General features: G+C 43.5%; 1 protein-coding gene across 1 annotated transcript; it reads left to right on the top strand.

Annotated features, from left to right (window-relative positions):
• The first annotated feature begins 1,053 nt into the window (after positions 1 to 1,053).
• PCNX4 (pecanex 4) lies at positions 1,054 to 18,819 on the top strand. The gene is made up of 12 exons (XM_064713954.1): positions 1,054 to 1,212; positions 3,916 to 4,010; positions 4,324 to 5,049; positions 6,701 to 6,880; positions 6,969 to 7,483; positions 8,281 to 8,381; positions 8,530 to 8,652; positions 10,031 to 10,394; positions 13,856 to 13,959; positions 14,383 to 15,419; positions 15,905 to 16,091; positions 16,854 to 18,819. The coding sequence occupies exons 3-12, from the start codon at positions 4,361 to 4,363 to the stop codon at positions 17,103 to 17,105; spliced, it is 3,552 nt and encodes a 1,183-aa protein (XP_064570024.1). The 5' UTR covers positions 1,054 to 1,212; positions 3,916 to 4,010; positions 4,324 to 4,360; the 3' UTR covers positions 17,106 to 18,819.
• Positions 18,820 to 19,471: the final 652 nt, after the last annotated feature.

Genomic DNA, 19,471 nt, shown 5'->3' on the forward strand with positions numbered 1-19,471 from the left:
TATCTGTGCTACTGAAGTACATTTAAAGGAAATTCAATAAAGACAAATGATCATCGTCCTCTGGTGATGTTTCCAAGGTTTTACACTGGATTCCCCAATCCAACTGCCTTTTTATTATCTCTGAAGAATAAAGATTAACAGACCTACAAAAATGTTATGATGCTTCTGATGAGAACTGTTCCCAGTCAATCCATTGTCTAAAATTCCAAGCACATGCTTGTGTGTCAAATTACATATTCAGATTTAAATGGATATAACTGTTCCTAACTATCTACATGGTGATTGTTCTAACAGGGATTAAGGTAGATGTGTGCCCTGGTGTTAATACACTGAATTATACATTTTAGTATTATTAGATATTAATTATATTATGCGTGCTGACTCTGTTAAATATTCTCAGTGTTTAACGGGTGTAATTTGAAGGGGCAGCATTTGGATTTATATTTCAGTTTGCCACTGAATGCTAGAAGAAAACAGAATTAATTTGGTTCTGAGGCTAAAACCAGTGTTCATATATTGAATTAGTTAATACATAAATGCCATTAATATTCAAGATTAGTGGAATTTTTAGGGTTATTCTGTTATGGTGTCAGAATGCTGGGGACCTTCTCGCTCTCTTTAACTCCCTGACGGGAGGGTGAAGCCAGGTGGGGATCGGGATCTGCTTCCAAGGAACAAGGAGCAGGATGAGAGGACACAGTCTGAACATGTACCAGGGGAGGTAAATTGGACATTAGAGGAATTTTTTCCAGGAAGAAAGATCAGATATTGCAATGGGCGGGCCCCGGGAGCGGCGGAGTCACGGTCGCCGGTGGTGTTAGAGACTGGTCGGGCACTCAGTGCCATAGTATGGCCATGGACTGGACTCGATGATGCCAGAGGTCTTTTCCACCCGGATCCATTCTGGGATCCTGCCCTCACCCGTGAGGGAGCGGGAGCACCGCGGCCCCTCAGCGCTGCGGTACCGACCCCGCCGGGAGCAGCGCCGGGAGCGGGGCCGGGGCCGGCCGGAGCCATTTCCCGCAGGCAGCGCGTCCCCACCGCCTCCCTCAGGCGGGCAAAATGGCGGCGGCCGCTGAGGGGCGGGAAAAAGGGGCGGGCAGAGAACGGCAGCGCTCCGCCATCCTCCTCCTCCTCCTCCTCCTCTATCTCCCAGCGCCCGCTCGGCCCCGTGCCCTGCCGCCCCCTGCCCGCTCCGAGCTCGGGCCGCAGGTAGGTGCCATCCCCGCCGTGGGTTTGCCCCCGGGCCCTTCCCCTCCGCAGACCGCAGAGGTGTTTTTGTACTCGCTGGGTGTTGGGTGTTTTTATTCAGAGCCTGCAGAGGAGGTGAGGGGAGCTGGGTGGGTGGGAAGCATGGTGGCCCCGGTGGGAACCCCTCTGGTGAGGGGCAGCGGTGCCGCGGGGGGAAGAGGCCAGCGACCTTCCCAAAGGTGATCCCGGGATGCTCATCCCATAACTGATGGGATGTGCGGTCCTAAATGCGGTGTCCCCTGGGGAATGGAGTCAGCACTGCTGATCCTCCTGGCTGCAAGCTGGCCTGCAGCAAACTGGGGTCTTCAGCCATGGATGTTCCTCCGGGGAATCCTTAACCCGGTGTGTGGGAGCATCTGGATTTTGTGGGATGCCACAGCCGCCCCTCCACCTCCCACCTCCCTTATCATCTCCAGCTTGGCTAGCAGGTGCTTTTTAACCCCTGCCCTTAAACACCTGTAAGACCACCGAGATAAGGATTTTTAAACCAGTGTTTCAGCTGCTTAGGTGGCAGACAGCTGTACACAAACTCTGTAATCTGCTAAAAATAAAAGCAAACCAAACTCGGCTGATCTGCCATCAGCCCACGTGAAGGATGGTGTTCATTTAGAAAAAAAATCGTGCCCTCCTGTGAATTCCTGCCTGAATTTGTGGCAAGGTTTGTTTTTTCCCTTTTGTAATAATGAGGTTATTGCAGGGAAAACTTGTGAAGTGACTTTATGGTGTTAAAGCCCTTTTTCCATGCCTGCTGTGATACCATCCAAGTGGCACAGATCCCCCCGGTGATGACAGACTGTTGTGTTAGGGCTTGTTTGGGTATCCAGGCAAGTTGTCAAAGTGGGGCCGGGCCTGTAAGTCAGGAATGTGCATTGAAGCCAGGTCCTGTAAACACTCACAAATGTGTGCAGCCTCGTTGCTAGGGCTTTGCACAGAAATAACACACGGGTGAGTCCCTCTTTGAAGTCCTGATGTGCTACCTGAGTAGTTCGAAGCCAGGAGAACAGCAGAGGGAAGAGTTTCCATAGTTAGCAAGCTTCAGTAAATAAATTCACCTCTTTTTATGGCTCGTTCTGGAGCAGAGCCAAGTGGAACTATATTGTTTATGTGCGTAGATTCTTGTGTCTCACACAGAGATGCCTATTGTTTACACAGAAACTGTAAGGGGAATGTTTTGTTAACATTTGGTTAGCAATATAAACTGACAAACACAAATGCAGACTGGAACTTGAAACAAAAATAGCCTTTCTCAGAGCAGAAAAACACAGCTGCCCAAAAACTGTTTTTCAAGGAAAACTCTGCACCTATTGGTTCTCTATTTTCTTTTTCAACTCAGCTTCTGTCATTTCCATGCCTGTAAATCTTCTACTGCATGTAGCTATCCCAGCAACTTAAGCTCCATGCCCATGCACCCTCTAAACAGTGCTTATTTTTCTAAAGAAGATTGATTCAATTGTGATATTTTATAATTACATTTGAAATTTGGTTTTAGTTGGGTGTGCCGCTGTTGCATTCTCAAATTCCTGAGCTGACTGGGATAAATTCCCCTGTCCTTTGTCAACATGTGTCTTTTCCATTAGTTCCAGCAGGACTGACTGCTGCCTTCTTACATTTGAGAAACTTTCAGTGGCTTAAAATAGTAGGATCAAAAAAACCCTGTTTTTTCAATATTTTATTGAAAAAAAACCCCAAAAATCCGCAGCCTACATAAAGAGTGGTTACAGAGCCTGTGGGGTTCTGCTTTCCATGATGAAGTATATTGACTTAGTGGATGTAGAATGTAAATTTTCAGTCATGATAATGCATAAAATCTCATTTGCACTGTTTGCAGCTTCATTCCCCAATGATCAGCATCTACCAACATTCAAGTGACTGATACTGTTTAAATAAATGAGGTGAATTGTTCTCAGAAGGGCTCAGAAATGTGTGGTATTGTGGCAAAAAGGGATCCCAGTAGTTTGAGGATTCTGTGGCAGCCAAATGTTTAATTTTTAATGTCTCACCAGTGATGGCAGTGGGTGTTCATCAGATTGTACAGCTCCAGTGGAAGAAAGTCAGAATTTCTGTCCTTGCACATCTCCTAATGCACACAATCTATTTTATAGAGTTATTATTAATGACATTGGCACTGCTTTTTTTTGTGCTGTTTTTTTCACCCTATTTCTTAGCTTGAGTATTTCTGCCTGTCACTCATAGATTCTTGCTTTCATGATTAGTAGCACTGAATTATATTTGAATATCACAGTTCTCACCTTACATTCATTGTTTCTACATTGCCTGATCCTCTGTAAATGAGCATTCAAACCTATTTCTGTTTGATGGGTTGTTTAAAATGTCTACAAGTATCTTTTTTTCCCTTCTTTCAGCTTTTTCCATTGGCACCATGAAGAATATATCCTAATTCTGCTACAACTCACAAATATTGTGTTTGATTTTTTTTTTTAATTTATAAGTTTTAGAAAGCAGAAAGTGAACTGCTTATTTTAGTTTACCCTGAGATCATGTCCTGCAGCAGGGCTGTGTAGGGAGGATGGTAACAGTGCTGGTGTGGAAAACAATTTGTAATACTTTGACTTATTTATGTTGAAAAAGCTTTATTGCATGTAATACTTTCACATATTTATGTAGAAAAAGTTTATTGCATAAAGTTATTTTCTTTTTTTACAGAGACCTCTGTGTGCCTGAGTCCCTGCATTGTGTGGCTGCTCACTGGAATCACAGATTCAATACACAGAGATCCTTAACAGGATTTGGAATTGGAGGTCTGTGCCAAAGTGGGATTGCAATCAGATTGAGTGGGAAGAATGTCAGTTTTAGGAAGGTATTCTGATGGGAAGATGGGTAGGTTTTGTCATCTCCCAAGAGCAGGTTATATATTTTTATTTGCACCCTTCAGATGGAAGAATGTGTTCACATTTTAAAGTAGAGGTTTGCTTATTGTATTCTGAGAATTCTAACAGCAACATGTCAGAATTCCACTGTAGCTTGGTAAATAAAAGAAGACACAAGAATTCCTTGGGTTCTGAATTCCACAGTCAGTAATGTGTCCATGTTTTCCTTCCTGTTCTCCTGCAGGAAAGATGATCCCCAGCCAGCCCTGCTGAGCCACAGGATGGGGCCAGATGTCCCCCTGCTCAATGACTACAAGCAGGAGTTCTTCCTGAAGCGCTTCCCTCAGACCCTGCTGGGAGGCCCCAGGTTCAAATTAGGCTACTGTGCCCCTCCCTACATCTATGTGAACCAGATCATCCTTTTCCTGACCCCATGGCTCTGGGGAGGAGTGGGGACACTCCTGTACCAGCTGGGGGTGATGCAGGACTTGTGCACAGCAGCCCTGTCAGGAGGACTCATGTTTGTTACTGCTCTTGCTCTTCAGATGACAAACCTCTATGCAAAGCAGAAAACAGTGACAGTAGAAAGAATGCAAATTCAGAGTACCCTGACAGATGAAGATGAGTTTGAATTTTCCAGCTGTGTAGGTTCAGAGACAGTAAAATTTATTATTCCTGGCAAGAAGTACATAATCAACACTGTATTGCATTCCCTTCTGGCAGGGGTGTTGTGTGGGCTGGGAACTTGGTATTTGCTGCCAAACAGAATAACCTTGTTATACAGCAACATTGGAGGAACTGTTGTGATCTTTGTGTTTGGATGGGTGACCATATGTATAGGAGAGTATTCATTAATCATAAACACAGCCACTGAAACAGCCACTTTCCAAGCACTGGATACTTATGAAATCACTGCTCTGATGAGACCTTTCTACATTTTTGTCTTTATTGCAGTGGATCTTGCATGCAGGTAAATGTAATAATGGATTTAACCACTTTAAGTGATGGTTATTCTGTGTATTTTTGATGGGAAAGGTTAAATTATTTTTCCAGGGAAAATTTATTTTGAGATTCTAATCAAGTGTAGTAACTTCAAAGGAAGAGGATTGATGCACATGTGATAAAATTTGATGTTCTATGCTGTCTATAAAAGGTTCTTAAAATTTTATAGCATCCCATGTAAACTAGGAAGAGCAGTTTGTAAGAGATAGGTTAAAACTTATTTTCTACCATGTCATTTTTCATATTTTTGTATTGGAGCATTTGCAAATACGTCCTTTTAAAGGATGTGCTTTGAAAACACATGTTCCTGACCTGGAATCATAAATCTAAACACTGCAAGCTTCAGGATTACTGGATTTATGTCCAGATTTCATCCTGGAATACTTTCTAATTTAAGCTCTGTAAAGTGATAGCACAGGCTTTTATACAACAGGCAAAAAAAAGAACCCAAAACCCTTGAATTTTGTTTTGATGAATGGATATGCAAATGGGAATATTGCTGTGGCTTTGTGATGCAGATTTGGAACTTGGATTTTTAAATGCTTTTCCAATACCAAAGAGCTTTGTCAGTCTACAAATTAGGAGAGTCACATTTCTGTTTTTCAGATGAGTGTCTCAGCTGAATTATTTGTAGTATCAGGGTCCTAAAACAAGATGCTTTTAGATTTACTCTCTGCATTCTTTCTCCCTGTCAGGTGATATTTATAGCACTTTATCACATGTAATATTTTATGGATGGGTAACTTCAGATACATTTAAAAAAGCATGTTTGAATTTGCTGGTTTTGCACTGGGAGATGTCCTTGTTAATGATTTACCCTAATTGCCACCTCAGGTGAGGTATGAGAATTCCACATGTGGTCTTGGACTCCAAATCCTTCTATTCCATTTCCTGAGGAGAAGGTTAAGACATTGTCAAAATTCCTGATAAAATTCCACTGAGGCTTGCTTACTTATTAAAATGGAGAGGGAAACCAAATATCTTGGCAGTCTACCACCTTTAGTTGGTAAACTACATCTAGGTTAGAATTTATGCAAATTTCTAATGCTGATCTTTGTGTTTTTGCAAGAAGATGTTGACATTTTTATGTAGAAATATATTCCCTCTTTAGGAATATACAGTATTATCTGGAGGAGGTGTACAGGCAACATGCCAGTTCTAGTGTTAAAGCTTAGATCTTGGGCCTTGAAATTGCATAAAATTCTGCTTTTGTGTCTCTGAAAAAACACTTTGCAATTTTTTGTTAAACAGTTGAGGCCTTGGAGCCTGTAGATGTTTATTTTTTGCACGAGTATTTTTTCAGTGTATTATCACAGCAGTAGCAAAAATAATTGGGATAATTGCATCACTGTATTCATCTGAAGGCTTCAAAACTTTTAAATGAAAATTTAGTCTGTAAATGAAAATTTAGTGTTCTGGTGTTCTAATTAATGTGTTACTGTCCCAAGCATAAATATATTTGCTTATTTTTCCTTTTTAAAGATACTCATTGGGTTTTATAGGTTGAATGTGTAAGGTTTTTACTTTGGGATTTGCTGTAGCAATTAAACAGGAAGTCTTCCCACACAGAAGTTATTTTTCCTTTCACAGAATTCAAATGCATTTCTTCTTTTATCCAGGTTTGCTGTCAACGCACCCATTCTAGAGCAGACAAACCAGATTTTGCACATCCTGTTTCTTTTTCTGCCATTCTTGTGGGCAATGGGAATTCTGCCCCCACTTGATGCACTTTTTCTCTGGGGAATGGAACAACTGTTGGAGTTTGGACTAGGAGGTTCACCAATGTCAAGTAACACCAAGTAAATGTTTCTACAATTGTAAAATATATCAGTGTTGTTTATAACCTTTTTCTTTTCAAGCAAATCTTCTTTATTTTCTCCTTCACAGGTTGTTAGTAATGTTTCTCATTTCTGCTGGAACAGCAATAGCATCGTATTTCATTCCCAGCCCCCTCGGTGTGATCCTCTTCATGACTGGATTTGGGTTCATACTGAGTCTTAACCTAAGTGAGATTGGGTTTGCCTTCAAACACACCATGATCAGCCATTTAGCCTCCAGCAAAGCTAAAAATGCTCACAGAGGTCTTAGATTACAATTTGGGTGGAGGGAATTTATTTTCTACGTGACTGTGTTGGCGTTTGCTCTCACAGAAGCAGGCCTGCTGCATCAATTTGCAGGCTCCTCATCATCTTCCCAAGGCAGACCCCAGGCCATAGCAAGTTACATTCTGATCCTATTACTTGTAATGATGTGGATTCTTAGAGAGATTCAGAGAGTTTACTTGTTTGGAGTCTTCAGAAACCCCTTTTACCCAAAGGATGTCAGGACTGTGGCTGTGTTCATGGAGAAGCAAAGAAGGCTAATGAAAGTTGGTGTTGTCAGGAGGATTTTACTAACACTAGGTAGGAATACACCACTGTCTGTTGTTTGTTAGATGATGCTTGTAGGGAGATTGAAACTCTAGAATTGCTCTATGTGCAAGATTCTGTGAATGAACCAAGGGCAACCAAGTGGCTGGAAATACTTGTTGATGTCTTGTTAAATTGTCTATTGAGGTCAAAGTTACTGGTCCAGCATATTTGAAAGTGATTAAATTTGGAAGTGATTTATTTCTTTTATAGGGGTGAACCTAAAAAATTGAGCCTTTTAAAAGCCCAGCTGAGAAAGCAGGGCCTTTTAAAGGATTTTAGTTACAACTGCAGTACCATCTTTTGAAAAGATGTACTTGGAAACAAAATGAGTTGAAAGTCTTCAAGCTGACTAAATATTTGGTTCTTAGAGCTTGCTGGTAAAGGAAAGAGCCTCCTTTCTCTGGTAGGTTAGAGACAAATGCATCTACTTTGAGGGAATAAATATTGATTTAAATTATTTAATTTCATACAGAAGTATTAGTTTGGGAAAGTAGATTGATGACTGCTATTCCATGTTTATTTGTACTTATTTGGAGAAACAAATAAAGGACAAAAGAAGTAATAGCAAGTAAGAGCTAAGCATCGATGTAAATGTTTGTTGTCCAAGGCCATTAGTGCAAACAAATTGTTCAATATTGTTGGAGTGTAATACAAAGAGGAGTTTGTGTTGATGAGGGGAAGGTTTCTCTTTTTCTGCTGGGATTTCCATTCTGCAATAAGACTGCTTACCTCTGTTTGCTTTTTTTTACATTTTTGGAAGGTCAGTGATGCTTTTGTTTCAATTGCAGTGTCTCCGTTTGCTATGATAGCATTCCTGTCACTTGACCATTCCCTACAAAACCTGCATTCCGTGTCTGTTTCCATTGGATTCACAAGGATGTTCAGGATGGTAATTTGAATTTTAAATATGTTAGCCTTAGAAATGCTCTTCTACATGACTTGAGAACCAAAGTGACCTGGAAGAAATATCCCAGGTTATGAAAGCAGAGATAAGTAGATGTGGTTTTTAATGTATTTCTAACATATCTCTATTTTAGGTCTGGCAAAATACAGAAAATGCCTTACTAGACATGGTGGTTGTGTCAGCAGCACAAATGTTGGTGGTTAATCCAGACCTCTGGTGGAACAAGAGCCTTGATACAGGAATCAAACTCTTGCTGGTAATTGTAGGAGCGTGGGGAGGTGGGAGGGTCGGAGATGAGAGATCTCTGAAGCCAGGTTGTGGAACCTGTGGTTTATTGCAAAGGGCCTGGGTGGTTTATTGCAAAGGGCCTGGGTGGTTTATTGCAAAGGGCCTGGGTGGTTTATTGCAAAGGGCCTGGGTGGTTTATTGCAAAGGGCCTGGGTGGTTTATTGCAAAGGGCCTGGGTGGTTTATTGCAAAGGGCCTGGGTGGTTTATTGCAAAGGGCCTGGGTGCAGGGCCCTGCTTGGAGCCGCCAGCTGCAGCTTGGAGCAGGCCCGAGAGAAGAGAGGGGGAGAGAGAATGAGAGGGTGAGAGAGTAAAAAGGTAAGAGAATGAGGTTCCCATTACAATAAATCTTCTGTGTTGAATATTCTAATTCTCACTAACCAATCTAGTACAATATACAAATCCTATAGCATTTACATACAGCCTATAAGAATCACTACATTACTATACTGTGTTACATTTTAAACCCTAAAAACTCCTCTTTGGGCCCCTTCTGCCAAGCTGGCAGGGTCTGCTCTGACCCTTGGGCCTGTCTGCAAACAGAGGGTGTTGTTCCATCAAAAGGGGATCACATTCAGCTGGCCACACCATTGTTTTCCAGTTGTTCAGTAACTGAGGTATCTCAAAGCTTGCTTTCATTTCAATCTTGCTTATAGTTTCCATATTCTCAAAATCTTTTGCCAGACAATCATATTTATAAGGCTTTCCTTATAAATATGGAAATGGGTAATGGTCATATTGTAAAATTAAGCAGATAATTGTTTTCTGAAATATCTATTTCTGTTGGAGAATTACAACAGGGGCCAAGACCCAGCAGACAGAAGCTAAAAACTGTACTAAGATATATTCTCACACCAGGGAATGATAGCCATGCTTCATTTTCATAAAATTACTGTATCTGTGCCGAGTGTGCTGCAGGCTACAAACCCTGTGCTTCCTGCTGCAGGTCGGCCTCCTGTGGGATCGGCTGCTGCAGTTCCTGTCCAAGCTGCACTTTGTCATGGCCATCTTCCTGTACTAAGATATATTCTCACACCAAGCAATGATAGCCGTGCTTCATTTTCATAAAATTACTGTAGCTATGCTGTGGCTACATACTCTATGTAGTAGAGTGTGCTGCAGGCTACAAACCCTCTTCTTCCTGCCCCTGAGCCGCAGGTCGGCCTCCTGCGGGATTGGCTGCTGCAGTTCCTGTCCAAGCTGCACTTTGTCATTGCCATGTTCCTGTACTAAGATATATTCTCACACCAAGCAATGGATAGCCATGCTTTATTTTCTTTAAGTTACTGTATCTGTGCCGAGTGTGCTGCAGGCTACAAACCCTGTTCTTCCTGCCCCTGTGTCCCAGGTCGGTCTCCTGCGGGATCGGCTGCTGCAGTTCCTGTCCAAGCTGCACTTTGCCATGGCCATCCTGCTGACCTCGTGGACGGAGAAGAAGCAGCGCCGCAGATCCAGCGCCGCCCTGATCGCGCTCAACGTCGCCTTCTTCCCCGTGCTGCTGGCCCTGGTGGCCGTGGCGGCGCTGCTCTCCTCGCCCCTGCTGCCGCTCTTCACGCTGCCCGTGTTCCTGGTGGGCTTCCCGCGGCCGCTGCGGAGCTGGCCGGGCCCCGCGGGCGGCACCGCCTGCGTCTGCTCCGACACCGTCTACTACCGGCAGCTGGTGCCCGGCCTGGCGGCGGCGCTGCAGTCTGCGCTGGCGGCCGGCGGCCTGGGTGCGTACAGGGAACGCTCTGCAATGATGCAGATAAATAGTGCAGCAAATGTGCTTTTCCAGACAAAACTTTGGCATCAGATCCCTCCCAATGCCCCTAAATTGTTTGGATCGGATCCCTCCCAATGTCTTAAACCCCTTGGGATTGGATCCCTCCCAACACCTTAAACCCCTTGGGATCAGATCCCTCCCGATGCCCCAAACCCTTGGAATCAGATCCCTCCCAAGGCCCTAAAACCCTTGGGATCAGATCCCTCCAAATGCCCCAAACCCCTTGGGATCAGGTCCTTTCCAATGCCCTAAAACCCTTGGGGATCAGATCCCTCCCAATGCCTCAAACCCCTTGGGACTCGATCCCTCACAACGCCCTAAAGCCCTCAGGATCAGATCCCTCCCAGTGCCTCAAACCCCTTGGGATCAGGTCCCTCCCAAGGACCCAAAAGTGTTTGGATCAGATCCCTCCCAAGGCCCCGAAAACCCTTTGGATCAGGTCCCTCCCAATGCCCTAAAACCCTTGGGATCAGATCCCTCCCAAGGCCCTAAAACCCTTGGGATCAGATCCCTCCCAAGGCCCTAAAACCCTTGGGATCAGATCCCTCCCAAGGCCCTAAAACCCTTTGGATCAGGTCCCTCCCAATGCCCTAAAACCCTTGGGACCAGATCCATCCTAATGCCATAAAGCCCTCAGGATCAGATCCCTCCCAACACCCTAAAACCCTTGGGACTGGATCCCTCACAACGCCCTAAAGCCCTCAGGATCAGATCCCTCCCAGTGCCTTATACCCCTTGGGATCAGATCCCTCCCAAGGCCCCAAAACCTCTTGGGATCAGATCCTTCCCAATGCCCCAAACCCCTTGGGATCAGATCCCTCCCAAGGCCCCAAAACTGTTTGGATCAGATCCCTCCCAATGCCCTAAGCCCCTTGGGATTGGATCCTTGTGAAGGGAGGAGAATCAGTGGTTGAAAACCAAGTTTCACAGCTGGGTTAAATCTGATATTCAGAGATTGCTCAGGATGAAGTGGTTACTTTTATCCTTCTTGTACAACCAACAATAGGACAAAGGGGAAGAATAGAAAAGAATAGAACAGCTACAAGTTGCAGCAGGGGAGGTTCTGGTTGGATATTGGGGAAAATTTTTTCACTGGACAAATGTTTAAGCATTGGAACAGGCTCCCCAGTAAGGTGGTGGTGTCCCCATCCCTGGGAGCATTCCAGAAACAAGGAGATGTAGCAGGTTGTGAAATGGTTTCATGGTGGTATTCAGTCAAAGGCTGGGCTTGATGATCTGGGAGATCTTTTCCAGCTAATGATTCCACAATGTCTGCTTGTTACAATCCTATAAAAAAAGAAATCTTTGGTTACCTTTAAGGAGAGACTAAATGGGGGTGAAACAGTATCAGTCCTAATCTTTGTGTACTGAATAAAAAGAATGGAATGCATTCATCCCACCTAACTGGAGGCAGTAAATTGGGTTTAGACAGCAAAAATAAGGATGTGTGTCAGCCTGCTGTCTGTAGGTCTGTCTGTCTCTGCATCCATCCCGTTACTCAGCATCCAGAAGGTGACTTTGTGGTAACTGGTTATGGTGAAATACATGATGTAGCCTAAATAAACAGCTGAGAACAAACCCATTGATAAGATTTAATGTCTTATCTTGTGCAGGCAGTTGGGGTGGGATTGTAGCAGCACTTGTGGGTTTACGGCCTGGTAAAGGCATTGTGATGGGATTTTCACAGAATTTGTGGGTTTACAGCCTGGTAAAGGCATTGTGATGGGATTTTCACAGAATTTGTGGGTTTACAGCCTGGTAAAGGCATTGTGATGGGATTTTCACAGAATTACAGAGGCAGAGGTGAAGAAATGCCCAGTATTTTCCCCAGCTGGAGACAGAGTAACTGTTTTAAAATTGCAAGGTCATTTTCTTGAGAAACAGCCTTTGTGTAACCTAAATAATCAAAAGATTGTAGCCCTTAGACAAGAGGCAAATATTTACATGAGCCTCTTAGAAAATGGCTTATGGCTGGAAAAAGTGGCCTAATATTTGAAGGCAGTGGAAGTTAACCTTAATCAGGCTTTTCTGAAGAAAATATCCAGGTGCTTTACTGGGAAATATGTGCTGCACTTGCATCACTGGTTAGAGAGAGGTACTCAATAAAACCAAGAAGTCTTTTTTCTCTAAAGAAGGATACTTCAGTTTGTCTACTGTTTTCTACTTACAATAGATATGTTTATTATATTAATATGTAGCTATCTGTCATATATATATTCTATCTATCTATCTATCTATCTATCTATCTATCTATCTATCTATATTTTATAAATATACATATTTTAATAAGGGTTTTTTCCCCCATTGCCATCATGACTGTGGTGGCATGTATGCCTTAGAATAAATAATTTAAAACACTAGTCTTGAGGGGTAAAAAGTCTCTTTTTTAATGGGAAAATCTGTGAATGAATGTCTTGAAGCAAGAAAAACTCTGGTGTTCTCAGATGAGTTCAAAAGGAAGTGATGCCACTTTGTGTGTCGCTAATTTAAACCCAGAGTTTTTTCTGCGTAAAGGAGTTTTAGTAGTTTTAACTGCTAGCAAGAAAGGAATTAAAGTCTTTGCAAAATGTTAGCAAGAAAATGCACTTCATTAGCTCAGTGGGTTAGAAAAGGTTACTTAAATTTTAACTACTGTTTAATGGTTGGTTTCACTGATTTCACCTTACAACATTTTAAAACTAAAATGTTCTGTGAGTGGTCACCAGACATGAGTGACAGCAGAAGCAGGTCATAAACTGGCAGCAAATGTCATGCTTAAGAATAAAACCATTGTGTTATGGGATTGACATTCAGATATGGTTCAAATACAGAATAACCACCAGTTCTTAGGAAATTTGGCATTGCTTTTTTTTGTGACAGAGGTTAAAAAAAAGTTTGGGTGGTTTTTTTTTTCTTTTGAGTACTAATTTGCTGTTCTTCAGGACCTGATTTTCAAATTCCAGTTCAATTATATTTTTATTTCTGTGATAACAAATAAACTTCCCACTCCACAGCAAATTGGGCCATTAGGAAACTCCTGTGCTATAGAATGATTCTGTAATGTATTCTCAGCAAGGAGGACCTCAGGTCTCCAGAGAACACTCCAGTGGGAACTCTGTGGTTGGAAATGCAGCCAAAAATGATCTTTAATCATGAAAGTCATCTCTGCAAAGGGAGTTGAGGGTGGAGTTGTTTAACCCTGGTCTGGTGTGAATAATGTAGTCCTGCAGTTGTGTGAGGTTTTCCAGCTTTCCACAGCTTTTTCAAAGCTGCAGTTTCAGCCAGTTTTTCCAAGATTTTAAGGTGCTAGTTATTTCTAAGGTGCCAGTTATTTCTGCTGATGCAGAAATATTTTGTGTTTGTGTCAAATCCTTCCCTTGGCATGTAGAAAAGGTAATGAGCAGTTTTTGTTTGGTTTCTTTTCTTGCCCAGGTCTGTCTCTGCCTGGGTCTCATTACTTGTGCCGCTTCCAGGACAGGCTGATGTGGATTTTGGTGCTGGAAAAAGGCTTCACATACTGTGGTGTGAACATTAAGGTAATTGCATGCTGAGCACTGAGATGTTGATGTTTGGAAATCATGCAAACATTTTGCTGTGTAACATTTCAGCAGTGTAACTGATTTACATTTAATTTCCTAAGATGAGTGTTGTACTAATTAGCCTTGCAATTTACATGAGTAGCAGATGTGAAATTTTTTTTATCATTTAGCTTGTGACAGAATATCTTTAATAAGCTGGCTAATAAGATTTGCATCAAGCAAAGATTTATTTAAGACACTGATCTGTGCCTAATATTGCAGTGAGTGCTTTGTTATTGCTGTTATCTCTGGATAGATTTGTAGATTCAGTTGTGGAAATACTGACAATCATTTTATTCAGAATAATTCTGTTGCAGGCAAAATGCTGGCATTTAAAGTTATGTCCTGGTGTAGACTAACAGGTTTTCATGTGTGCTTTAGGGGCTAGAACTGCAGGAAACATCCTGCCATGCTGCTGAAGCTCACAGAGTGGATGAAATTTTTGAAATGGCCTTTGAACAGCAGGAGCACACAAAGATTCTGTCTCCCAATCCCCATTTTGGGCACATCCTGACTCCCTGTACTGTGGTTCCTGTGAGGCTCTATTCTGATGCCAGGAATGTGTTATCTGGAATAATTGATTCCCATGAGAATTTAAAGCACCTGAAAGATGATTTTGTGAAAGTGCTTGTGTGGATGCTTGTCCAGTATTGTTATAAAAAATCCAAGACGTGGGAAAGCCCAGGCAGTGCCAACAGGAACAAACAAGAATCATTTCCAGAAAATCAGCACAGTGGAGCAGTGAAAGGATGCAGAGCTCTGAGGGAAGAAGACAGCTTTAGTGTTGATACAGTGGAGGACTGGACTGATGATAGTGACATTTTTGATTTTGAACCCAGTAGCAGAACAAGAGACAGAAAAGATGCTGGGCACTTGGGACTGACACCCAAAGTGCACCTGTCTATTCCAGGGTCCATAGAAACACAGAGCCAAGATTTCCTACAAGAAATGTCTCCAGAAGATAAATTAAACAGGACTGTGGTGCTTGGGCTGCCTGCTGTGGACAAAGGGAAGCAGCCAGAAGTTGTACCTCGTGTAGAATTCAGTTGCTCTTACTCAGAGCTGCTGAGCATCCCTGAAGAATGGAGAACAGCACCAGTGCCTTCTTCCAAAGTCAGTGAAATGAGGCAGAGGTTTCCTGAGGAATGGTACCACTTTGTTCTGAGCCAGCTGGACTTCTTTCATCTGCAAGAGAAGCCTTCCAGCTTGCTGACAGAGCTGATGGAAGATGAAGCTCTGAAGGAGCTGTACATCCTGGGGGTGCTGTCGTGCTGCTTTGGGCTGTTTGGGCTGGACAACGCCGTGCCTGCCCCTCGCCACGTCTTCAGGGCCTACACGGGCGGCATCCCCTGGTCTGCTGGCTTGGGCTGGCTCACAGGCAAACCAGAGCTCTTCCAGCTGGCATTAAAAGCATTCAGGTAAAAGAAAAAAAAACAATTTCTGAGATTAGAAATTTATATAGAGAAGTGCCATTTCATTAATGTTTGGTTAAACCCATATAGTTTAAATTTATTTGTAGGTTTTTCCTATATAAATACTGCCTGGCATGTGGTATGGAGGTTCTTCTTTCTTCTCCACAGCAGCTGCCTCCAATCTGCTGTGTTAACTGGGAAAAACAACCTGTTTTCACTGACCCCAGCTCTCAACAGTTGTGCTGGGTTTAGATATTTGGCAGTAACCATTATCAGGCACTGGGGATGTGTTGGAGGTGAATGAGAGGTGTTTAAGCTGATGTGTTTTACATGTGGGTGAGCTAAAAGCACAACCAGACTGGCAGGGACTCAGCTGGCAAGCAGTGACTGTGCCAGAGTTGGTGCAGCCTCTCCACCCTCTGTGGCCTGAAGAGCTTTCTCCCTCCTGCCTTTGCCACACAAGTGACTGTGTGACATTCTGCACCTTTCAGATACACCTTTAAACTCATGCTGGACAAAGCCAGCCTGGGCCCAGTGGAGAACTTCAGAGAGCTGGTGAATTACCTGGAGGGGTACGAAAGCGATTGGTACATTGGGCTGGTGTCAGACCTGGAGTGGCAGCAGGCAGTTCTGCAGGAAAAGCCATACCTGTTCTCTCTGGGGCATGACCCAAGCATGGTAAGGAGAAAAGTTACTCAAAGTTTGGGTTTCTTTTTCACTGTTCTTTTTTTTCCCCTCTTGTAATTGTGTTCTAAACCATGAAGGCAAGCAGTGTTGATTTGTCCTAAAGAGGAACTGGCACCACTGTTGTTGAAAACCCCACTGCACTGTTCTTCAGATGCAGCAATGTTTCCTGATTATATTCCAGTGGAGGGGACTGGTTTATACTTTGCTGTGTTTAAAGTGTTTGTAGAGTGCAGCCCTATTACTGTCATGGTTTTTTGAAAAATCCTTTTGCCCAGGATTTTCTCCTGGGAAGCTGAGAAGCCTCAGAGAAAAATAAAAACAATAATTACCTCATTTTGCTTCTCCTGTGTTTTGCTGCTTTAGAATGTGGTTTAGAAATTGTTTATCCAACAGGTGGTTGTTTGATTGGTTTCATGTTTTTACTTAATGACCAATCACCATCAGGCTGTGTTGGACTCTGAGGAGTCAATTATGAGTTTTTAGTTAGGATACTTACAGAAGGCTTAACAAGATACTTACTTGTACAAAATACTCTATTCTTTAGTATAGTTTAATGTTCTTTTATTATTTTATGATTTTATATTGTATGAGTTGACCTCCTAAAAACATAGAGTCAAATTCAATTCCTCCTTCATCCTGCAAACCCCAAAAACACCACACAGCCCCAAAGCTTCACTCAGAGCTTTGCAACCAAAACGCTCTGGTCTCTTCTCAGCCAATGTCCCGGACATCCTGATCTGTTTGTTCTTGCAGGGAATTTACACCGGGCGAGTCCTCACTCTGCAGGAGCTGCTGGTGCAGGTGGGAAAGCTCAATGCTGAAGCTGTGAGGGGCCAGTGGGCCAACCTGTCCTGGGAGCTGCTCTACGCCACCAACGACGACGAGGAGCGCTACAGCATCCAGGCACAGCCGGCGCTGCTGCGCAACCTGACCGTGCAGGCGGCCGAGCCGCCCCTGGGCTACCCCGTCTACTCCTCACAGCTCCTGCAGCTGCCCCTCTTCTAGGCTGGGCTTTCTCAGTTCTGCATCTTGCTGCTTTGTCTTTTTCCTCTGTGTGGGGCAGTCAAGTGTCCCCGCTGCCCTGTGTGCTGCAGACCAGGTGTTACTCGCAGGGTGGCAGTGCCAGGCTGGTGAGTGTCCTTGGCACAGAGGTGGTGCTGGCCAGAGCCTGCAGCAGGCAGCAAGGTGGGGACTGGTTTCTTGCTGCTGAGATACAAGATACCCTTGTGGCTGGTGAGCCACATGCTGCAATTCTTCACCTTAAAGCAAAGCAGCATAATTCTTATCATTACCATAATTCTGCTCATTAACTATTTTTGGTGCATTCTGATTTATTTTTCCTTTTTTTTTTTTTCCGTGGACAGGTGACCTGCACTGCCAGTCAGGTTATGGCCTCTTGTAGTGTTGTCAACCCCAGAGTTGGCAACCAAAGTGTACATAGGACTATTTATATAATTTTTTTTATTCTGGCCATTTTATATTGGACTGAGTTCAGTTCTAGCATTTGTTATATGACTCTCACTGATCTTCCTTATGTGCAGTAAGTTATCAGCCCTGCTTTAACTAAGGGACAATTTTTACCAAACTACTTGTTTTGGTAGAAAGAATTTTATATAAACCAGTGTGTGCTCTGACACATTGATAGCCTGGATGACTTTATTGATGAAAGAAGTCAATGTATATAATTAGGGGACGGAGGAAATTTTAAGAACAAATGCTATGATTTCATCTCCTTCTTCCAGTATCCATATATATGATATATATATCTGTATACACACACATATATATATACATATATATACATATATATATATCTATGTATATATACATAGATGTTGTTACTTTCAGTCTTTCCCCACCTCCCTAACCAGTCTTCCACAAATGCAGTGAGAGCTTCATGATGGGGGGGTGGGTGGAAATCCAGCTTGAAGTATTTATTTTTTTAACCTCACTACAGGTTGGAGCAGACCTGGACAGCTGGTTTGTGAACAGGTCCCGGTCCAGTTTCCAGTGGTTCATTTTTCCTGTTCACTACCACCAGTCTGAGCACATAACTGTGTTTTCTCATAGTACAGTGGTTACACTGTAGGCAGATGCTGAGCAGGGAGTAGGTAATTGTATTTCCTACTCCTGCAGAATCAATTTAAATCACACCTGCTCTGTAACTGAAGCAGTACTAGTTTGGAACACCCAGCCTTGTCAGGGTCCAAGCACATTTATTACTTCTCATCTTTAAGACCTTTTTTCTCATGTGAAATTTGCCACAGAACCTTGTCCTGGGCTGCTAACTGTTCCTTTAGGTAGTGGCCAGAAATGGTTTTTAAAAACTATGCAATGGTGTGGTGAGTTTCTAAAGCAGGTTGGTGCCACACTGGGCCCTGAGCTGTCTGGAAATACAGAGCCAGGACGGTGATGTGGAAGGGGCTTATAGAGAGCACCTATTTCAGCTCCCTCTCACAAGGAGGCAAATGTTTACTCTCATTTAACACTTCCAAGGCAAGGAGTGTCATGAGCTCCTCAAGCAGTTCCACTTCTCTGCTGCTCTTGCAGCAGCTGGAAAGTTGGAGCTATTTCCTAAATCTAATTTACCCTCCCTTGTCCCATTGTAAATTTGTTACTACTCGTCTTCCATATGGTCACAGAAAATTTAATTATATTTTTTGCAGCAGTCCTTACTCAAAGATGGCTGTAATTTCTGCCCTCATCCTTTGTCTTTTGTAAACTGAATAAACCAGTTGAGAAAGAGCTGAAGAGAGCTGTGATCCTTTTCCCTTCCTTTCTCTGGGCTCTGTCCATCTGGTCCCCAGCCTTGAGGAGAGCTGCTGCTCACTGGGCCCAGTGTTCCAGCAGAGATCCTGACTGGCACCAGATGGAGCAGCACAATTAGCAGCGGGCAGAGTTCCTGCTGGAGCACAGCAATGTGGAGCTGGGCTGTGCTGCCCTGCCACATCCTGTCCCCTGCTGTCACAGCAGTGTCCCACAGCCCCGGTCACTGCTCACAGAGCCCCTGGCACAGCACCCTCACCCTAAACCTGTCTGCATCCTGCTTTTGGCAGAACCAGGAGATAAAGCTTTTGTTCTGTCTCAAATCTGTGCAGCTGAGTGCCCCTGTTCAGCTGGTTTGTTTGTTTGGAGCATTTCTTTGATTTATCTGGAATTCAGGAATTGGAGCACCTTCAGCTCTGTGCTCACAGGCTGCTGCTGGGATTACTGATGGCATCCTGCTCTCAGCAGGACCCATTGTTATCCCTTGTGACCCTGTTTTCTAACCAGGGGTGTGCAGAGCTTTATTTAGTTCTTCCAACACCTCCTGGCTCTAGATTGTGATGTTGATCACACACAGGGCAGTGTAAGGGCAGCAGAGCTGAGAA

Source organism: Zonotrichia leucophrys, chromosome 5 (assembly GCF_028769735.1).
Source record: "Zonotrichia leucophrys gambelii isolate GWCS_2022_RI chromosome 5, RI_Zleu_2.0, whole genome shotgun sequence".
In the NCBI taxonomy this organism is placed as follows: Eukaryota; Metazoa; Chordata; class Aves; order Passeriformes; family Passerellidae; genus Zonotrichia; species Zonotrichia leucophrys.

Bases quoted from the DNA above. Each gene is read 5' to 3' on its own strand.
- PCNX4 (XM_064713954.1), top strand. From the start codon at position 4,361: ATGGGGCCAGATGTCCCCCTGCTCAATGACTACAAGCAGGAGTTCTTC. The intron at 8,653-10,030 runs GTAATTGTAGGA...CCTGTGTCCCAG, and splicing joins CAGGAATCAAACTCTTGCTG to GTCGGTCTCCTGCGGGATCG. The intron at 13,960-14,382 runs GTAATTGCATGC...TGTGTGCTTTAG, and splicing joins ACTGTGGTGTGAACATTAAG to GGGCTAGAACTGCAGGAAAC.